The sequence below is a fragment of the Ziziphus jujuba genome, chromosome 2, assembly GCF_031755915.1.
Source record: "Ziziphus jujuba cultivar Dongzao chromosome 2, ASM3175591v1".
NCBI lineage: Eukaryota > Viridiplantae > Streptophyta > Magnoliopsida > Rosales > Rhamnaceae > Ziziphus > Ziziphus jujuba.
Genome location: NC_083380.1, coordinates 1,576,207 through 1,594,894, shown reverse-complemented (window position 1 = coordinate 1,594,894; position 18,688 = coordinate 1,576,207). Strand labels below are relative to the sequence as shown.

Sequence of the window (18,688 nt, the reverse complement as noted above, 5' to 3'; positions counted from 1 at the left end):
AAGATTAATTCTGCCTTCTTCAGTTGGTGACAAAGAAAAGATAAAAAGTGGATAATGTATTCTTTGGCCAATGTTTGGGTACGGAAGAAAATTGATCTTCGTGCGCTTTTTTTTTTTTTTTTTTTTTGTGTTTTTTGGTAATTAACATTGATATTCGTTTGTTAACATTTTTAAAAGCAATATTTAAACAAGACCCTTATTACATAGAATATTGGCCATCATGCGAGACGAATTACCTGGACGATCGTGAGGAATTTCATCTTTTCCTTCTTCCCAAGTCCCAACCAAACGGGTCCATAAAAATATCAATCTTAACCGTTACATTTATGTATTTTATATTTATATAGGCGTTGCATTAATCTGAATAATAAAACAATGGTAGATTTATATCCTTTTTATGTAATTCGGCAAACACAGTGCAGCAAATGTAACCAAATGGATTAATCATTCAAATAGGAGTGAATTTCATGAACTTTTCAGTGAAGACTACCCAACAACTTGGATTATAAAAAAGACCTATATTCATTGGGTTTTTAAGTCCTATCGTGTTCCTTATTTTTCCATGTCGAGGGTCAGAATCAGCACATGGATGCTCTACTTCGAAGAAAATTATGATAGGACCACTAATACAAAATTGGCCACCAAACCCACAAAGCTAAAATAATAATAATAATAATAATAATAAATAAATAACATAAGATAACATAAAATAATAAAATAATAAAAAATAATGTCTCATTCTGTCATTTATTCTGCAACTTGTATCGTTGACCATAGCTCATAGAGAAAGTAAAAAGGCAGTACAAATAATTGACAAGGGAAGCACAGATATTCTCCACAGCCATAACCTTTGTCTTGCAAACTTTGAAAACAATTTCATCTTTCTTTTTGCCTGTCCAACAAGCCAATGGCGGATATTGTCCTATCTAGCATTACCGATGAGATCATTGGGAGGTTAGCTTCTGCAGCTGTGCAAGAAATCGGATTGCTCTGGAGCGTAAAGGATGAGCTTTTGGAACTTGAAGAAACCATGTCAACAATAAAAGCTGTACTTCTTGATGCAGAGGAGATGCAGACCCATAACCATCAGGTCAGATCTTGGCTCAAGAGGCTTGAAGATGCTGTTTGTGAAGCTGATGACTTGATGGATGAGTTCAATACTAAGGCAGCTTTGCAACAACAAGGAATGCTTGGAAATGAAATGACCAAGTAGGTATGTTCTTTCTTCTCAGCCTCAAAGCAAGTTGCTTTTCGACACAAGTTGGGTCACAAAATAATAGCTATTAAGAAAAAACTAACTACCATTAGAGATGATAGAAACTTCCATCTGGAGGAAAGACCCGAAGAGACTAGAGTTGTGACTAGAGGGAGAGAGCCTACTCACTCTTATGTGCCTGAAGAGGAAGTTATAGGGAGGTATAGAGACAGAATGGCAATCATAGAATATTTGATGGATGCCGAAATTGAAGAGAATGTAGGGGTAATTCCCATAGTTGGTACTGGAGGGCTAGGAAAAACTACACTTGCTCAGGTAGTGTTTAATGATGAGAAGGTTGAAAAGCATTTTGATTTGAGAATGTGGGTGTATGTATCTCAAAGTTTCAATATAAAATTACTTGTTGAGAAAATTATTAAGTCTGCAACTAATAAGGGCTTGGAAAACTTGGAGATAGATCAATTGCAAAAGGTGCTTCAAAAAGAAATAAGTGGAAAAAAATATCTCCTTATACTAGATGATGTATGGAATGAAAACCGTGAAATATGGCTAAGTTTGAAAATTTTATTATCAAATTGTAGAAAGGGGAGTAGAATAATTATAACTACTCGTAGTCTTGTGGTTGGAGAGATTACAAGTAGCATGAAGCCATATATTCTGGGGAGATTAAATTAAGATGAATCTTGGGCTCTATTTAAAAAGGTGGCTTTTAATCATGGAGAAGAGCCAAAAAATTACAATATCGCAGTAATTGGGAAGGAAGTTATTGAAAAATGTGGGGGGTTTCCTCTTGCCATAAGGACAATAGGAAGGATGTTGTATTTTAAAAATCCAGAAACAGAATGGTCATCCTTCTTCAAAATGGAATTTTCAAAGATCCCTCAAGAAGGAAATGATATTTTGCCAACCCTTAAACTTAGTTATGATAATCTCCCAGCAGATTTGAAACGTTGTTTTGCCTTTTGTAAACTCTTTCCAAAGGGTCATCAAATCAATGTAAATTTGCTAATAAATCTTTGGATGGCACTAGGATTTGTTAAGACATTAGATTCAACTAAGTCTTTGGTAGAGGTTGGCCATGAGTACTTTATGGATTTACTTTGGAGATCATTCTTTCAAGAATTAAAAGAAGATGATGAAGGCAGTAAAACATGCAAAATGCATGACCTCATGCATGATCTTGCAACGCAAGTGGGAGAAGCAATGTATGCTGTTCTGGAAACAAATAAAAAAAGTAATTTCAACAAAGTCACTCGTCATGTTTCTTTTGATTTTCATTTAGATTCATCAGAGAAAGTTCCAACTACATTGCTCGAAGCAAACAAGATTCGAACAATTCTTTGGCTTCGTCAATCATCGCGTAAAATTCAGGGAAGACGTGGTCAATCAGTTTGTGATGTAATTGTATCAAGTTTCAAGTCTGTCCGCTTATTGGATCTTCACAGTTTAGGGATTAAGATAGTGCCAAATTGTATTGGCAAGTTGAAGCATCTAAGGTATCTTGACCTATCCGAAAACGAAGACATCAAGATGTTGCCGGATTCTATTACGATGCTTTATAATTTGCAAACGTTGAAACTTTCGTATTGCACGAAGCTCCAAGAATTACCACGAGACTTGAACAAGCTAGTCAACCTTGTAAGCCTTGAGATTGATATGTGCACCAGTCTGACTCATATGCCAGGTGGACTTGGTCAACTGACTAACCTTCAGACATTATCACGGTTCGTATTGAAGGAAGGCACTAGCCATACTACTATTAAGTCCAAGCACAGTTGTGATCATGAGGTGGGTGAGCTAAGTGACTTGATGGGACTAAACAATATTAGAGGAAAGTTGAGTATTATCAACTTAGGAAATGGAGATCAAGATAGTAAGGCTGCAAATTTAAAGGATAAACAACATCTTTGCAGTTTATGTCTATGTTGGTATGTGAATTATTATTATGCTAAATTGTGTGATGATTTATTTGATGGTCATATAAATTTAAATTATGATTTACATTTACCAAGTTATTTGAAGGATGTGGAATATGAAGCAACACTGGAAGGCCTCCAGCCTCACCCAAATTTGAAGGAATTGTGTTTGCAATACTACGAGGGTGTGGAGTTTCCAAGTTGGCTTCCATCACATGCAAATCTTGAATATTTGTTCCTGAAAAATAGTCTAAAATGCCAGTATTTGCCGCCACTAAATGGATTGGTTTCTCTAAAGAAACTGAAACTAGGCAACATGCTTGGTCTAGAGTACATTTCAAACGGCCCCCCTGAGCCATCTAGGACGTCAGTTTTACTGCCGGCGTTGGAAATGTTGGAATTTACCCTTTTGCCCAATCTAAAGGGATGGTGGAGGACGACGGATATTAATAATGGCAAAGATGGCGTATCAATGAATGATCACTTCTCACTTTCACTTCCACGTCTCTGTCATTCAGTTATTATTAAGTGTCCAAAGTTGAGCTTTTTGCCCCTGTCCCCAAACATAAAAAGTTTGGCGGTGCAGAACAATACATGGAAGCCATTCCACCTGGCAGTACTGACCGCATCCACATTCTCCAATTTGAGCTTACTTTCTCTTTCCGATATTGAAGATTTACAGTCTCTTCCAGAATGGTTCAAATGCCTCACTTGTATCCGAAGCTTAGGTATCATGGAGTGCAATAACTTGACGTCTTTGTCTCCTGGTATTCAACAGCTTGCTTCCTCACTTGAAAATTTGAGAATTCAGGGTTGCCAACAACTTGACATGTTTAATGATGTTGGTGACCCTAACTTCTGGGAAGCCCTCACAAGTCTACGTGCACTGGATTTGTCATTTTTACCTCAGTTGAGGACTCACCTGCCTCAAGGGGTTCAACATCTTACGAGCTTGCAAAAACTTACGATTGATTACTGCAGCAATTTGATTAGTATTGATTCAGAGTGGATGACCAACCTCAAATCTCTCGATGCACTTATGATTCATGCTTGCCCAAATTTAACATCATTGCCCCAAGGAATACGTCACCTCACATCTTTACACACACTGGAGATTGTAGATTGTCCGATCTTGTTCAAAACATGTCAAACTGATATAGGCGAGCATTGGCCTAAGGTTGCTCATGTCCCTAATTTCATCTTGAACTTAACCACTATTTCAGATGATGATGATGATGGTTCCCCGAACCACCTCTACTTTTCTAGGTACGTAATGTTCTTTATTTACTTATTTATCTTTTTTTTCTTGCTAGAATTTAATTTTAAACAATTTCTCAGCTTTGTCAACTTTGAATATACACAGGGTGCAATTGGAACGTGTTTAACAGGATCGTGATACCATAGTTTTCCAACAAAAGAACTTAATAATGGTAAGTATTCCCATTAGAATCATTCTTCAATATCTAATTTGGTAGATCTGATGGTTTTAGCAACATGGTTCTTCTTTCAGTGTAAAACCAAGAACCATGAAGTCCTAATTGTAAAACCACCAGGTTGACCTGAATGATTGGAGACTGGTTAATCCCTATTAATTACTCCTATTAATGCAACAAACAAATGCAACAAACAAATAAAAATAAAAATAAGAAAATATTCATCATTCAGCATTCATACCATAAATGAACATTTAGTGATTGGTGACTGCCAACAACTTGACATGGCAGAATCTGATGATCAGTTTGTGTAGCAACTTCTTAAAAGTCTACAGATGCTCCATTTGGAAAATAAATTACCTCAGATGAAGACTCTCCCTGAGGGGCTTCAACATGTTACCAGCTTGCAGTAAAAAAAAAAAGGTGAAAATTTGGTTGCAATTCCAGAATGGATGAGCAACCTCAAATCCCTCTATCCACTCCATTCTAGAAGATGCTTAAGTTTGATAACACTGCCCCAAGGAATTAGTCAGTTTACCTCTTTACACCAATTGCAGATCAAAGATTGTCTCACTTATTTGAAAGATGCCCAAGAGAAACAGGTGAGGATTTGTCTAAAGTTGCTCACATCTTGGAGTTTATCTTGAAATCAACTACTTCAGTTAATGATTCTTAGTCCTCAAACTTTCTAGGTACCTGCTTATATATAGACACCACATAATGATGTTTTGATGTTGTATACTTACAGGAAGCATGGTACGATGCTGCAGAGTACATGGTGAACGAATGTGACTGCTATATATGGTGGATAGAGTGATGGTCGATTGAATCTGTGTAGTATATTCAATTCAAAGTCATTAACGAAGCAAGGTAATTTTCTTTTTTTAAGCTGTCATCTTGTTGGACTGGCTAATTTGACCTTCTTCTCGTATGCTCAAATGAACTTTCATATTATTCTACTGCTGCTGACTAGATGGTAAAAGATTAGCCGAGTGCTGTTTCGATTGGAAAATGGATAATGGGATCTTATAATAAGGTTGTCCCATCGTATTCAAAAGATGCAAAAGAGATATAGGTGAGTATTTTTCTAAGGGTGCTCAAATCCCAGAGTTAATCTTGAAATCAACTACTTTAAATGTTGATTCTCAATCCTCTAACTTTCTAGGTACTTGTTCATACACCATTCTACTTATTCTTATTAATTGTTTTTCTTTCTGTGACAAATTAGAAGAATTTTCTGATCACCTTTGATTTCAACTTTGTATGTGTATCCAGTGCAGGATGTAATTGGAAAATATTTAACAAGTTTCGTATATCACAATTTTTGTAAGAAAGGAATGTCATAATGGTAATTATCCTTCTCTCTTTTTTTTATTTTCTTTTTTTTTTATTACCAGTTCTTATATATTTTGTCTTTTTCAGTGTCCATATCGTATTTGAAGATTGAAGCATGAAACAAACTTGAGCTAATTAACTGAGTTTGGTTAAAAAAATTTGGATGTACAATTTTGCGAGTTCTCGTATAATAGGTAAATACAACAGTTTCCCTTACCAACTTTGTGTAAAATTTGGACATATTAAAAGCACACAAATTTCTAATTTGTTTGTTTGTTTCATCACATTTTCATAATTCATTACTTTCATATTGCACCAGGTTGATGTGGAGCATTTTGTAGTTACAATGATAATTTAAAAGAAAGAAGTGAAATTTGACACGGCATAAAGCAGAGTAAAAGTATGGTGGAGTATGCTTAATTTGATCCTCCTCACCAACACTGGATTGGCATCAAACACCAGTGGACCATGGTCAGACCTGTTACAGAAGAAACTTGGTTTACTGTGTCCTAAAACAATTGCAAACATTCTGAGGTCATAAAGGTTGTGCCCAGTCTCTCTAATCAGTGTATTACCTTCATTTTTATATGACCAACTGGGTAAGCAAAATATTTAACTTGGTAGTAAGTATTCTGATATTCATTTCTTGACACTAAAACAATAATATCTTTGCTTATTTCACAGGCAGTAGTGATATATGAGTGAACTATCGCAATTATGCTCAATGAAAACTATTGCTGAAGAGTGGCCTACTATTTAAGTAAGAGTTGCATTTGGTCGATATTTAGTGGCGGCAGAGATTAAAATCCCAATCCTCTGCTTGTTCGGGTAAAGTTAAGTCCGTTATGAATCTGTTTCCTGATTCGCTGTCATCTAGATATTCTTTTGAACCACTTCAAAATCTTTAATAAATTATTTTCTTTTTTGGAGTTTGTAATACACCAGGGCTTCAAATTTTGTATCTAAAATGCCAGTTATTATAGCTTCTAATTGTTGTTTCTAAGAGGTAAAGCTTTAGAAATAATTGGATCGTAGTGCAAATCTTTTCAACTACTCAAGAATTAAGAATGCAATTGTGTATATTTCATGGCTCTTCATATGAATTTTCTGTTGTGCATGTGATATAATTTTTAATATGTTTCTTCATAATAATAAATTAAAATTTTGATCTTAACATAGGTTGATGAGGTGGTGCACCTTGCTGTAGAATGACAATTGCTTAAAAGTGGTGAAAATGACACTCCACCCCATAAGACCTTTCTCCGATCAGGGCTAGGGATGACTGCTTCCCATAAGCAGGTTCTGAGTTATCAAAAAGTGTCATCTTGCTTGTGTCATTCAGCCCGGCTATTTTTGTTGAAAGAGAAGCCTATAGATTGTTCAACATATACATAACACTTACATAATGTACGGATGTCGTATGTGTATAGGAAGAAGGGTAGAATGCTGCAGAGCATAGTAACTGGTGAAGAAATGTGGCAGCCACGGATACATGGATGGCTTATGGATTTCCTTGTCTAGTTGTCTACTCATTTTACGCTACAAACTAGAAGGAGAAGGAGTACTAATCTGCTCTTATGACTTCAACTATGAGTATGGGGATTTAAGTTGCATAAATTTTCATAAAAACTCGTATAATTTTTTTATACGATGTTTGCACCTATTATGCAACTTCCTAGAGGTTATAATTGTTGTTTTAAGGGGTTAAACTCAGTTATGTCCCCCCTTATCTCTCTAGCACTATCATTTTCTTCTTTCTTTGGATTAACCAACGAAAAACCCCAGATTTCTAAGGGAAGATGTATTTGCAATTTTATCATTATGAACTTTGTACAAGGACTGTGTGTATAAAGTTTTTTGGGATTGAATAAAGAGTAGCCCGCAAACGTTCTTTTATTGGGCCCAAACCAGATAGGCCGAAAAAGACAAAAACATAATGGGCCAAATTGGCCTGGTTCTACTTTCAAAACAAACTAGATCGGCCCAACCTTCTCAACTAGAGCCAGTTCGTGACTCGATTCGTCTTCCACACGTCTTAGACTCTCCAAATCTCCTTTCTCTCTTCCCCTTTTGTGTTAGTCAGAATGGCACTTGGCTAGCCAAAAGCTCCTCCACTTGTTCCATCAGTCTACTTGGGCTCCACCACCATCAACTCTTTCTCTTACTACTTTTACATATCGTATAGTGCAGCCCTCACTCCCTTTTTTTTTTTTTTCCGAACATTTAAAATAAAATCCCCACTTGCTCCATCAGTCCACTTGGGCTCCACCACCAACTCTTTCTCTTCTTAGTTTTACATATCTTATAGTATAAAAGTGGATCACAGTGATGATGCTTGCTTAACATTCTCAAAAACTAGATTTAAAGATTAACCTGAATACAAATTTGCCCACCATGCAACTCCAAGAAGTAGCTAGAGAAACAATATATTTTATTTATTTTCTCATTTGAAGGAGCATCTTGTAAAGAAGGATTTAATATTAAGTTAATGTTTGGTGTTGGAATCCAGGTGGCTTGTCTTAAAAACAATCAACCTTATAATCAATTTTATGTAATATACTAATTCTTTGTTTCTTTTATTGCAATTGATGGCTTTAGATTTTGCATATTGATGAAAGTAAGGCCATATAACAACTAATTGTTAAGAGAAGCTCCATCATTATCGCTCATCAATAACAGCTTTCTTTTCTACCTTTTTAAACTAGTAAATGGCAGAAACAATCCTCTCTGCCATTAGAGAAGGGATCATCGTGTGGTTGAGATCTACAGCTGTGAAGGAAGTAGGATTGCAGTGGGGGGTAAACAAAGAGCTTGCGGGCTTGAAGACAACTATATTTCATGATGCAGAGGGGAAGCAGGCCATAACCATCAGGTCAGAACTTGGCTTAAGAGGCTTGAAGATGACTTGATGGACAAGATCTCCTATGAGGCTCTGCGACGACAAGGGATGGTTGAAAGCGAGATGACAAAGAAGGTATGTGTTGGATTAATATTCTTGGAGCAAGCTAATCTATGATTAGGAGCCTTGATTAATAATGGGTCGTAGGATCCCCAAACTAGCTCATTAATTGACAGAGCCCATTTAATTAATTATTAAGATACGAGAAATAGCTCATTAATTTGGCCCAAGGTGTTATTAAACCCTAGGAGGATTAGGGTTAGCAGTCTATAAATATACTGCTTACTAGCCTCTGGTTACAAGTTTTTAACGTATTATTTTCTAGAGATTTGGAACCTCAGTAGAAAATAAAACACCTTGAGAGAAAAACAGAAACTGTGAGTTTCAGAGTATTTTTTAGATTAATCTTCTTGTTTCTTTTGTGATCAGGTGCACCCACATGCAGATCTGTCGCTTAGAGAATAGTTTGGAAGGTTTTATGCTAAAGATTAGTAAACTTATGGATAATGACTTAATTTATCGCACACTTTATTCAATCTCGATCAGGCTTCCGCTGTGTATATGATACCAGCAATTGGTATCAGAGCCGTGATTGAATCGGTGTGTGATAAAACGAATCCATTTTTTTTATTTTTCATGTATATGTGATGTATATTAGATATATGGCACCTAGGATTCTATTATTTATGTTATTTATATTTTTTATTATGAATGAATGATTTGGTTTAGCCTTAATCCATGGTAGATTTTTGCTTGAATATATATATATATATATTTTTTTGGGATGTAACAGGGAGGCTAATCATAAGATTAGGGTTTCCTTCTTGATTGATTTACTTATTTATTTTTCCTACATCATTATTTGAATTTTTATATGTAAATTCGGATTTATTGGAAAAATATGTAAAAGTTCCTGAAAAAAACTGTATACTCGTTGTTGTTCATCATTTTTCGGGTGGATTGGAGCTGTGCCTTGACAAATCAACACCATAAGAAGTTGAAGGACATGAAGGAGGATCAGTGGGAGGAGAACAGTCACTGGAAACACCCTCACATGCCCACACGCGCCACCAAAGTGGCTGAGAGTGGGATTCACGCGCCTGAACTCATCAGGTGTATGGGGGTGCGTGCATGATCGGATGTTGATGATTTTTGGTGGGAAGATTCCTCTTTTGGGTATCTACCTTCCTGTAAAATTTCATGGTAATCCGAGTTTTGTAGGGCGGCTGGCGATGGTTTTGGTGCTCGAGATCAATAAGGGACTTGTTAGGGTTTTGTGTTTTTTGGGCTAAAAACACTGGAAACCAATTCTAACTTGGCCCACACCACATAGACTTGCAAGATCTGAAGAAAGAAGTATAGGCCAGATATCAAGTTGGGCTTCTTGAGACTATTGGGCTTGTAATTTTCTTTTCTAGGAAACCATGGATTAGAGCCTATTAATTATTCTATGTTTATAATTGTTTAAAATTATATGGATATAACATGTGATATGTACTTAACATGTCATTTAGAATAGGTGGTGCCATTTAATTGCATCATTTGATATATACATGTGCATAATAATATTTGTTTTATCTAGATAATATTATTATGGAAAACACTAATTAATTAATATTGAATGGGTGAAGGTTTTAAAGAATTAATTAAATTAATTTGAAACCTGAGGGCTTCATTAAGGATCCAATAATAAAATGGTTATGTGATGTTCCAACAGATAAATATGACCGGATTTTATTGGATTGGATCTAAAATAATTTCAAAACTTTAATAAGGTTGTAAGACCCAACGTTGACAATGCTTAGATATTAAAGATAATTTTGAAATTAAAATTAATGCTTATTACATTCAATTTTAATGACATTAGTAATCCTCTCAACGAGGCTTTATTAGTGTTATTAAAAGCCCAAAGATTATTGAAATAATGGTTGATTTTAAAATTAATTTTTAATGATGTGTGTTTGTGTTATCTGAGAAGGCTTTGTCGAAGGAGGTAGATTTTTAAGGAGTCTGAGACCCGCCTCATCTTTTCTGGGAGCTAACTTGGTAGGATACTATACATATCGGGTTCAAAAAGTTTTAATTTTTTAAATCAATTTTGAATGGTATGTGTTGGTGTTATCTAAGAAGGCTCTGTCTAAGGAGGTAGGTTTTTAAGGAGTCTGAGACCCACCTCACCTTTCTTGGGAGCTAACTTATTAGGATATTAAAATATACCATGTTCAAAATTTAATTTATTACAAATGTTTTACCCAACATAAGTATTTATAATGGAAATTAAATTATTATTGCAATAAACATTAAGAATAAGTAGTTTAAGGGATCTACATATTTGTATGTTTGTTGTGATGATTACGTATTAATATGTGTGCATTTTAATTTTAAGAAAATGGCATCTTTTAATCCTCTAGCTACAATTTTGAATCAAAAACCATTAGATGGGAATAACTACGACCTATGGAAAACCAATCTCTATATTATCCTTAATTTTGAGAGAATAAAATTCATTACAACAACTCCGAAACCCTAGGAGCCCACTGCTAATGCTTCAGAGGAAACTAAGAAGCAATTTGCAGATTGGCAACGGGCAAATACAATAGCTCGTTGTTATATTCTTACCAGCTTTGCAGAACATTTGCAGAAGCAACTTGATAGTCTGGAGTGTGTATCAGAAATGATTCAGACTCTAGATGGGATGTTTGCTAAAAGTAGCAGTACTGCTAGACAAGCAACTATAGGGGCATTAATGAACACTTGAATGACTAGAAGAAGTGTGTGGGACCATTATCTAAAGAGGATGGCGCACATTAGTACTGCAGAAGTGATGGGGGCTAAGCTGGAATAAGAGATGAAGATAGACATGATCTTGAAATCTCTACTGGATAGCTTTAGTCAGTTCAAAATGAACTATAATATGAACAAACTGAAGCTTACTCCTGTTAAACTGATGCACGAGCTTGAGAGTGCTGAAAGGTCTCTCGGGAAGCAAAGAAGCGCTTATCATGCTGAAAGTTCTTCAAAACCTAAAGGGAAGCCTAAGGGTGGAAAGAAGAACAAAAAGCAAAAGGGAACATGTTTAGCTACCAAACCGGCTGCAATGAAGAAGCCAAAAGGCAAGTGCTTCAAGTGCAGACAGAAAGGTCATTGGAAGAAGGACTGTCCTAAATCAGGTATGGGTAGTCTAAATGTTGTTGAGGCTTGTTTAGTGGAGAATTACAATGACAAATGGATCATTGATTCAGAAGCCACTAACCATGTTTGTTATTCTTTGCAGTGGTTCAAACAAAACAGCCCACTCAATAAAGGACAAAGAAACTTGAAGTTAGGAAACGAAGAATATGTCTCCATAATAGCAGTAGGACTAGTGGAGTTATATTTTGACAATAAAATTTTAAGTTTATTAGACTGTTTATTTGTTCCAGATTTTAAGAGGAATTTGGTTTCTATTAGTTGTTTAGTTGAACATGGTTTAACAGTACAGTTTAATTCCTCAGTTTCAATAAAGAGTAATAATACTTTTATTTGTTCCGGATTATTGATGAATGGTCTATATTTTTTAACCCTTTGTCTTATAGTATTAATGCCATAGAAATTAATGATGATGAGCAACTTCCCTTATCTAAGAAAAGCAAGGTTTCAAATGAAACCTATCTATGGCATTTGCGATTGGGTCATATTAATTCTAGCAGGATTTATGGTTTGGTTAAAAGTGGAATTTTAAATTCCTTGATCTTTGAACCTATACTAGCATGTGAATCATGTTTAGAAGGTAAAATGACAAAGAGGCCTTTCAAAGCCAAAGGAAATCGTGCCACCATACAATTGGAATTGGTACATACTGATGTATGTGGACCAATGAGCGTTCAAGCAAAAGGTGGGTATGAGTATTTCATCACATTTACTGATGACTACTCAAGATATGGTTATGTTTACCTAATGCGCCATAAGTCTGAAGCTTTTGATAAATTTCAAAAGTATAAGGCTAAGGCAGAAAAGCAATTGGGTGTCCATATCAAACAGCTTCAGTCTGATCGAGGCAGTGAATACTTGTCTGGAGAGTTCAAGTCTTACTTGGCTAAAGAGGGGATCATTTCTCAATTATCATCTCCTGGAATGCCCCAGCAAAATGGAGTCTCTGAAAGGAGAAATAGAACCCTTTTAGATATGGTGAGGTCGATGCTTAGTTATTCATCATTACCTTAATCATTTTGGGGATATGCCTTAGAAACAGCTGTATACATACTAAACTTGATTTCATCTAAATCTGTTTCAAAGACACCCATAGAATTATGGAAAGGGCACAAGCCCAGCTTAAACCATATTCAGATTTGGGATGCCCCGGCACATGTCTTAGCATAGAAATCTTATAAATTGGAATCTCGTATAGAAATGTGTATGTTTATTAGCTACCCTAAGGGAACGAAAGGTGGAATATTTTATAATCCAAAGGAAAAGAAGGTGATAGTGAGTACTAATGCCACTTTCTTAGAAGAGGATTATATGAATAATTTTAAACCTAAAAGTAAAGTGGTTCTTAAAGAGCTTGACTCCGTTCGAGATCCACCAAAAACTCCTATTTTTCCACCCCTGTTTCCTGTTGATGTTCAAAGAGGGGAAAATGTACAAAATGTACCTGAAGGTGAACAAACACAGGAAATAGCTCAGGACCAAATTCAAGAAACTCAAGAAGAAGGATATAATGAAGAGATTGATAATCCACTTAAACCACAAAACTTGGATCCTCCTATACATGTACAATAACCAGTGCAGCAAACTCATAGTGGGAGAATGATACGTAAACCTACAAGGTATGCCTTGTTGGGAGAGACTTATCAAGTCGTTTTGGATAATCCTGATGACAATTCTACCACATACAAAGAGGCATTAGAGGATGTTGATGTGTAAGAATGGAGAAAGGCCATGGACTGTGAGATGGAATCTATGGATTCTAACTCAGTCTAGTCTTTTACAGAAGCACCTAAAGGGATAAAACCAATTGGGTGTAAGTGTATCTACAAGAGAAAGAAAGGATCAGATGGGAAGGTTGAAACCTTCAAAGCTAGTTTGGTGGCAAAAGGTTATACCCAGAAAGAGGGCATCGATTATGATGAAACTTTTTCGCCAGTAGCCATGCTTAAATATGTCCAGATTCTCTTAGCTGTAGCAGCAGCTCTCGATTATGAGATCTAGTAAATGGATGTCAAAATAGCTTTTCTAAATGGGGATCTAGAAAAGGACATTTATATGTAGCAACTGGAAGGGTTCATAATAAAAGGTCAAGAACACATGGTTTGCAAGTTGCATAGGTCTATTTATGGACTTAAGCAAGCATCCAGGTCATGGAACATCAAGTTTGATCAAGTTATCAAATTATATGGTTTTGAGAAAAGCCCTGATGAACCATGTGTATATAAAAAGATTCAAGGAATAGTAGTTGCTTTTCTGGTTTTTTACGTAGATGACATTCTGTTAATTGGAAACAGTGTGAAAGTACTGTCAGACGTAAAGGGTTACCTGAAAGAGCAGTTTGATATGAAGGACTTGGGTGAAGCTAACTATATTCTAGGAATCAAACTTTACGAAACCGGAAGAAGATGATGTTAGCTCTATCCCAAGCTTCCTACATTGATAAAATAGTGACTAGGTTCGACATGGAAAATTCCAAAAAGGGACTTCTACCCTTCAGACATGGAATTCATCTTTCTAAGGAGCAAGCACCAAAAACTCCTGAAGAGAAAGAACTCATGAGTAAGAAACCTTATGCTTCTGCTGTTGGTAGTCTCATGTATGCCATGCTATGTACTAGGCCAGATATCTACTATGCGGTGTGTGTAGTAAGCTGGTACCAATCATGTCAGGACTCGTCCAAAATTCCTCACCGGAACCCTAGACAAGCCCTAATCCCAGGAAAACCCTACCAGACCCTCCAATGGAAAATCTGGCAGAACCTCCCCTAAGGGATGGACTTACCACAAATTCCTGCACTGAAAACACACTTCTATAAACATCCCCTTATTCCTCCCACGATACTACAAGTTGATTCCACAAATTTCAGCACTTCAAAATAAATAACAGTAATCCAGTGCATAATAAATACATAAGTGTCCCATACAGTATACAGAGCTTCATGAAGTACTACTAAGTATAGAATACAACAAGAGTGAAAGAAGTACTACAACTGCAATAAAAGAAGAACAGGGTACTTTACGAACTAAGACAGTGATGAAGATCAAGTCCGCTCTGGATGAACACCGACAACCTAGTACCTAGAGGAACGGAATTTAAAAATATGAGATGCTAATCATCTTAGTGAGTGACCCTATCTACTATACAATTATAATACCACGATAGTAAAGTAGATAAATAATAATTAATTGGAAATAATAATTTCTCTCAAAACCCTTACAATTCTCTCGGTTGGAAAAGTTCCTTTTTTAAAACCTTTTCACAAAACCCTTTGTTTGTATTCCCCGAAAACCAAGACATCAATTCAGTCAAATGAATATCAAATAAAGTATAATAAGTCAAGCATCCAAAATTTATAATTAAAAGAAATTAATTTATTGAATAATTAAGTAAAGGGAAAAATTAAACCAATTTAAAATCCCCATTCGAATAAATACCGAAAGCAGTATTAATTATAGCTTTAATTCCAATACAATTTCAAAATATTTATTTTAAAATCCCAGTTCTAAAAATCACTTGATGCACCCACTATATACCAGTGGCGCCAAGGTACCGCCAGATAGGAGGTTATAGAGAGAAACCGGCATACGGTCTCGTGGCGTCCCACCGCACCGCTGCTAACTAGTGTCCCGGCCATGGAGGGGCGGCCTACCCTCATCCGATGGCAACCACAGGACAACCCCATAAAATCACTTGCGCGCTACTCACACCCACCCGCGCTAATCACATCCGTGTGCACACTAATCATATCACATATAAACAGAACACCAGTACGTGTACGGTGCATCTAAAAGTCATAAATCAATACATCTCAAAATTTCAAATTTTCCATAAATATACCAGGTTTATTCCATCCAATTAAACTCGTAAATTTTCCACAATTCCTTTATAATCAACGTAATAAATTCCATGAATTTTAAATCCACCAACTCCCAAATCCACCAATTTAAATATTCCAATTCTTCCAATAGCATAAATATTTTTGAAATAATATTTAAATCACAATATATTCCATGGGCATACCTATAAAAAATTGAAGTCACCAACATAAACAAATATTTTCCTTGAAATATTTGAAAATCAAATCATGCCCACAATAATGTTAAAACCACAAGAATTTCATAAATAATTGAATTCCACAATTCTCAGTACCATAAAATAATTTTCACTTGGCATAAATTTATATAATGCATATTTTCTTTAATCAAAATAAATTCACCAATAATTCCACAATAAATCAATTAAATATTTGGCACATAGAATTTAAATTCCAAATATTCAAATCACACATAATATTCACCAATTTAATTCCCAAAATTAATTTGAAGGTGGGTCACTCACCTTAAGCACGTATCTCAATCAAGATCCTCCGTAGGATCGACTCCGCTACTCGCACGTGCACCTAAAACATTCACAATACACCAAACCACAAATATTAATATTTTAATCGGGTAACTCCCAAATGGGTACCCGGAGAGCGAACACAAACAACAACCAAAGTTGATGAGTAATATACCGAATCGAAGCTTGAGCGACGAGGATTACAAATCCGGTCTTACTTTCCGGAGATCGGACCGATGCTGGCCGGAATCTCGCTGGAAAGCTTTCGGGATTTAACTCTTCGATTCTCTCAATCCATCGCGAATTGGCGGAAAATGACCCCGGATTTGGATTCAGGGGGTCGGAATCAGTCGGGAGAGACCGGCGGTACAACTGGGTACTCGCTGGAATAGTGACTTCCGGCGAGCCGCCGCGGTCACCGGCAACCGTCGCCAGTGGTGGCGCGTGCTATGGCCGTTGGCTGAGATTTTTGGGGATTTTGTAGATCAAGGGGAGAGAATTCCAACGGGACCGGCGGTGAGGCAAACAGAGGCAGGACGACGGAGAAATCGGGGTTTGAAGATTTTCGACGCCTCGCCGAAAAACGCTCCGGTCATATTACGGTGCATCTAAAAGTCATAAATTCCATGAATTTTAAATCCACCAACTCCCAAATCCACCAATTTAAATATTCCAATTCTTCCAATAGCATAAATATTTTTGAAATAATATTTAAATCACAATATATTCCATGGGCATACCTATAAAAAATTGAAGTCACCAACATAAACAAATATTTTCCTTGAAATATTTGAAAATCAAATCATGCCCACAATAATGTTAAAACCACAAGAATTTCATAAATAATTGAAAACCATATTTCTCCAATCACCTTTAATTTTGTAGATGCCATATTACAGCTTCATTTGGCCGATTCGAAAGCAAAAATTCAATTATAAGCTTGATAAATTCAATCTCGTTCAATGCTTTTAACCATCAGATTATGATACTTATAGAATCAACTTGACTAACGATATGCACATGAAAGTACAGGCCGCCAATAGATTCTACTCAGTATACATAGAGTATATATAGCTAATAAGAAATAAATTTAGAGTATATATAGCTAATAAGAAATAAATTTAAACAAAGGCAAAAAACGATTTCAGTAAGGGATTTTAGTTATAAATATATGTATATATAATATAGTAAAAATGTTCAAAGTTTAACCTTTTAAACGCTCAAGCCTGGAGAGCCAATTAACAAAAAGAGACACGTAAAAAAGATAAGCTAGTTTTTGCATAGAAAATGAAGAAAAATGATAGGAAATCTACCAATAAGAACATGACTGCCATGAAATTTGGTCCTCTGTCTTCACATTCCTCTTCTATCATCACTTTCAAATGTCACTATTAATTTTGAGCATTTCTCCTTGTTATGAGATCAGAGAACAAGACTAAATAATTCTAACACAAAGAAACCAAGATTTATCAAGGTTCGGTAAATTGCCTACGTCCTCGTTGCTCTGGAGTTGAGCTCTGCTATTTTATTAATCTTGCTATGTTCACAAGGCTAAAACACAAAGAACAATGGCAAAATCACAAAGAAACCATAACCAACCCAAAGCCCCAATACACCCTCTCCCTTAAACTTGTTTCCCACAAATTCACTCAGACTCTCAAAAAGAAAAGAAGGAAAAGCAACAACAAAATTCTAAGAGAGAGCAAAAAATTGACTCTGAAGCCGCCACTGTCTTTTGCTGGTTCATATGGCATCCTCCTCATATTCACCATAAAGAAGAAGATAGAAAAGGATATTTCACCCATTTTCGATGAAAAATTGCTGGAGAATATTAGTAACCACCAATCATATTGTTACACATAGCAATTTGGCTGAAAATACAAATCTACCCTTCATTAATGACAGGACTTTAAACCAATGTTCTAAAAGGCGGGAAAAGGTGCCTCTTAGGCACGCCTAGACGTGATACTTTTAGATAACGGCTCACATAGTAGCAAGGCTTTGAAAAAGGCGATCAATGTCGTGTTGACCGCATAATGTGTGCCTAGGTGCCAATAGGTGGGAGCCTTTTTGTTGAAAATTTTTTGTTTTTAAGATTATATTCTAAAAAATGTTTAAAAATAATTCAAAAGAAATTAAAAAATAAAAATAAAAAAATGAAAAATATTGTTAAAAAATGGAAACTCTTTTAAGATTAAGTTTTTTTTTCTTAAACAAAAAAAAATGAAAACATAATGTACAAGGATGAAGGAATTAGAGAGAAAGTTTAAAAAAGAAAAAAAGAAAAAAAATGAATTGGAGTCCGATAAAGAATTAGGCAAGAGTTAGATTATAGTAATAACTAAAGTATATATTAATCTAT

General features: G+C 35.7%; 1 protein-coding gene across 7 annotated transcripts; it reads left to right on the top strand.

The window, feature by feature from the left end:
- The first annotated feature begins 2,029 nt into the window (after nucleotides 1–2,029).
- Nucleotides 2,030–7,782, top strand: LOC107417532 (putative disease resistance protein RGA3). 7 transcript variants are annotated; one of them, XM_060814167.1, is made up of 11 exons: nucleotides 2,030–4,398; nucleotides 4,496–4,562; nucleotides 4,857–4,988; nucleotides 5,123–5,167; nucleotides 5,314–5,435; nucleotides 5,539–5,730; nucleotides 5,841–5,913; nucleotides 5,988–6,094; nucleotides 6,220–6,499; nucleotides 6,585–6,728; nucleotides 7,080–7,782. In XM_060814167.1, the coding sequence occupies exons 1-2, from the start codon at nucleotides 2,030–2,032 to the stop codon at nucleotides 4,515–4,517; spliced, it is 2,391 nt and encodes a 796-aa protein (XP_060670150.1). In that variant the 3' UTR covers nucleotides 4,518–4,562; nucleotides 4,857–4,988; nucleotides 5,123–5,167; nucleotides 5,314–5,435; nucleotides 5,539–5,730; nucleotides 5,841–5,913; nucleotides 5,988–6,094; nucleotides 6,220–6,499; nucleotides 6,585–6,728; nucleotides 7,080–7,782. The 7 variants fall into 7 exon arrangements, with proteins under 7 accessions (XP_060670150.1, XP_060670149.1, XP_060670152.1 ...); XM_060814166.1 differs by having other exon boundaries at nucleotides 4,857–5,167; nucleotides 7,080–7,199; nucleotides 7,331–7,782; XM_060814169.1 differs by having other exon boundaries at nucleotides 4,857–5,167; nucleotides 6,585–6,733; nucleotides 7,080–7,199; nucleotides 7,331–7,782.
- Nucleotides 7,783–18,688: the final 10,906 nt, after the last annotated feature.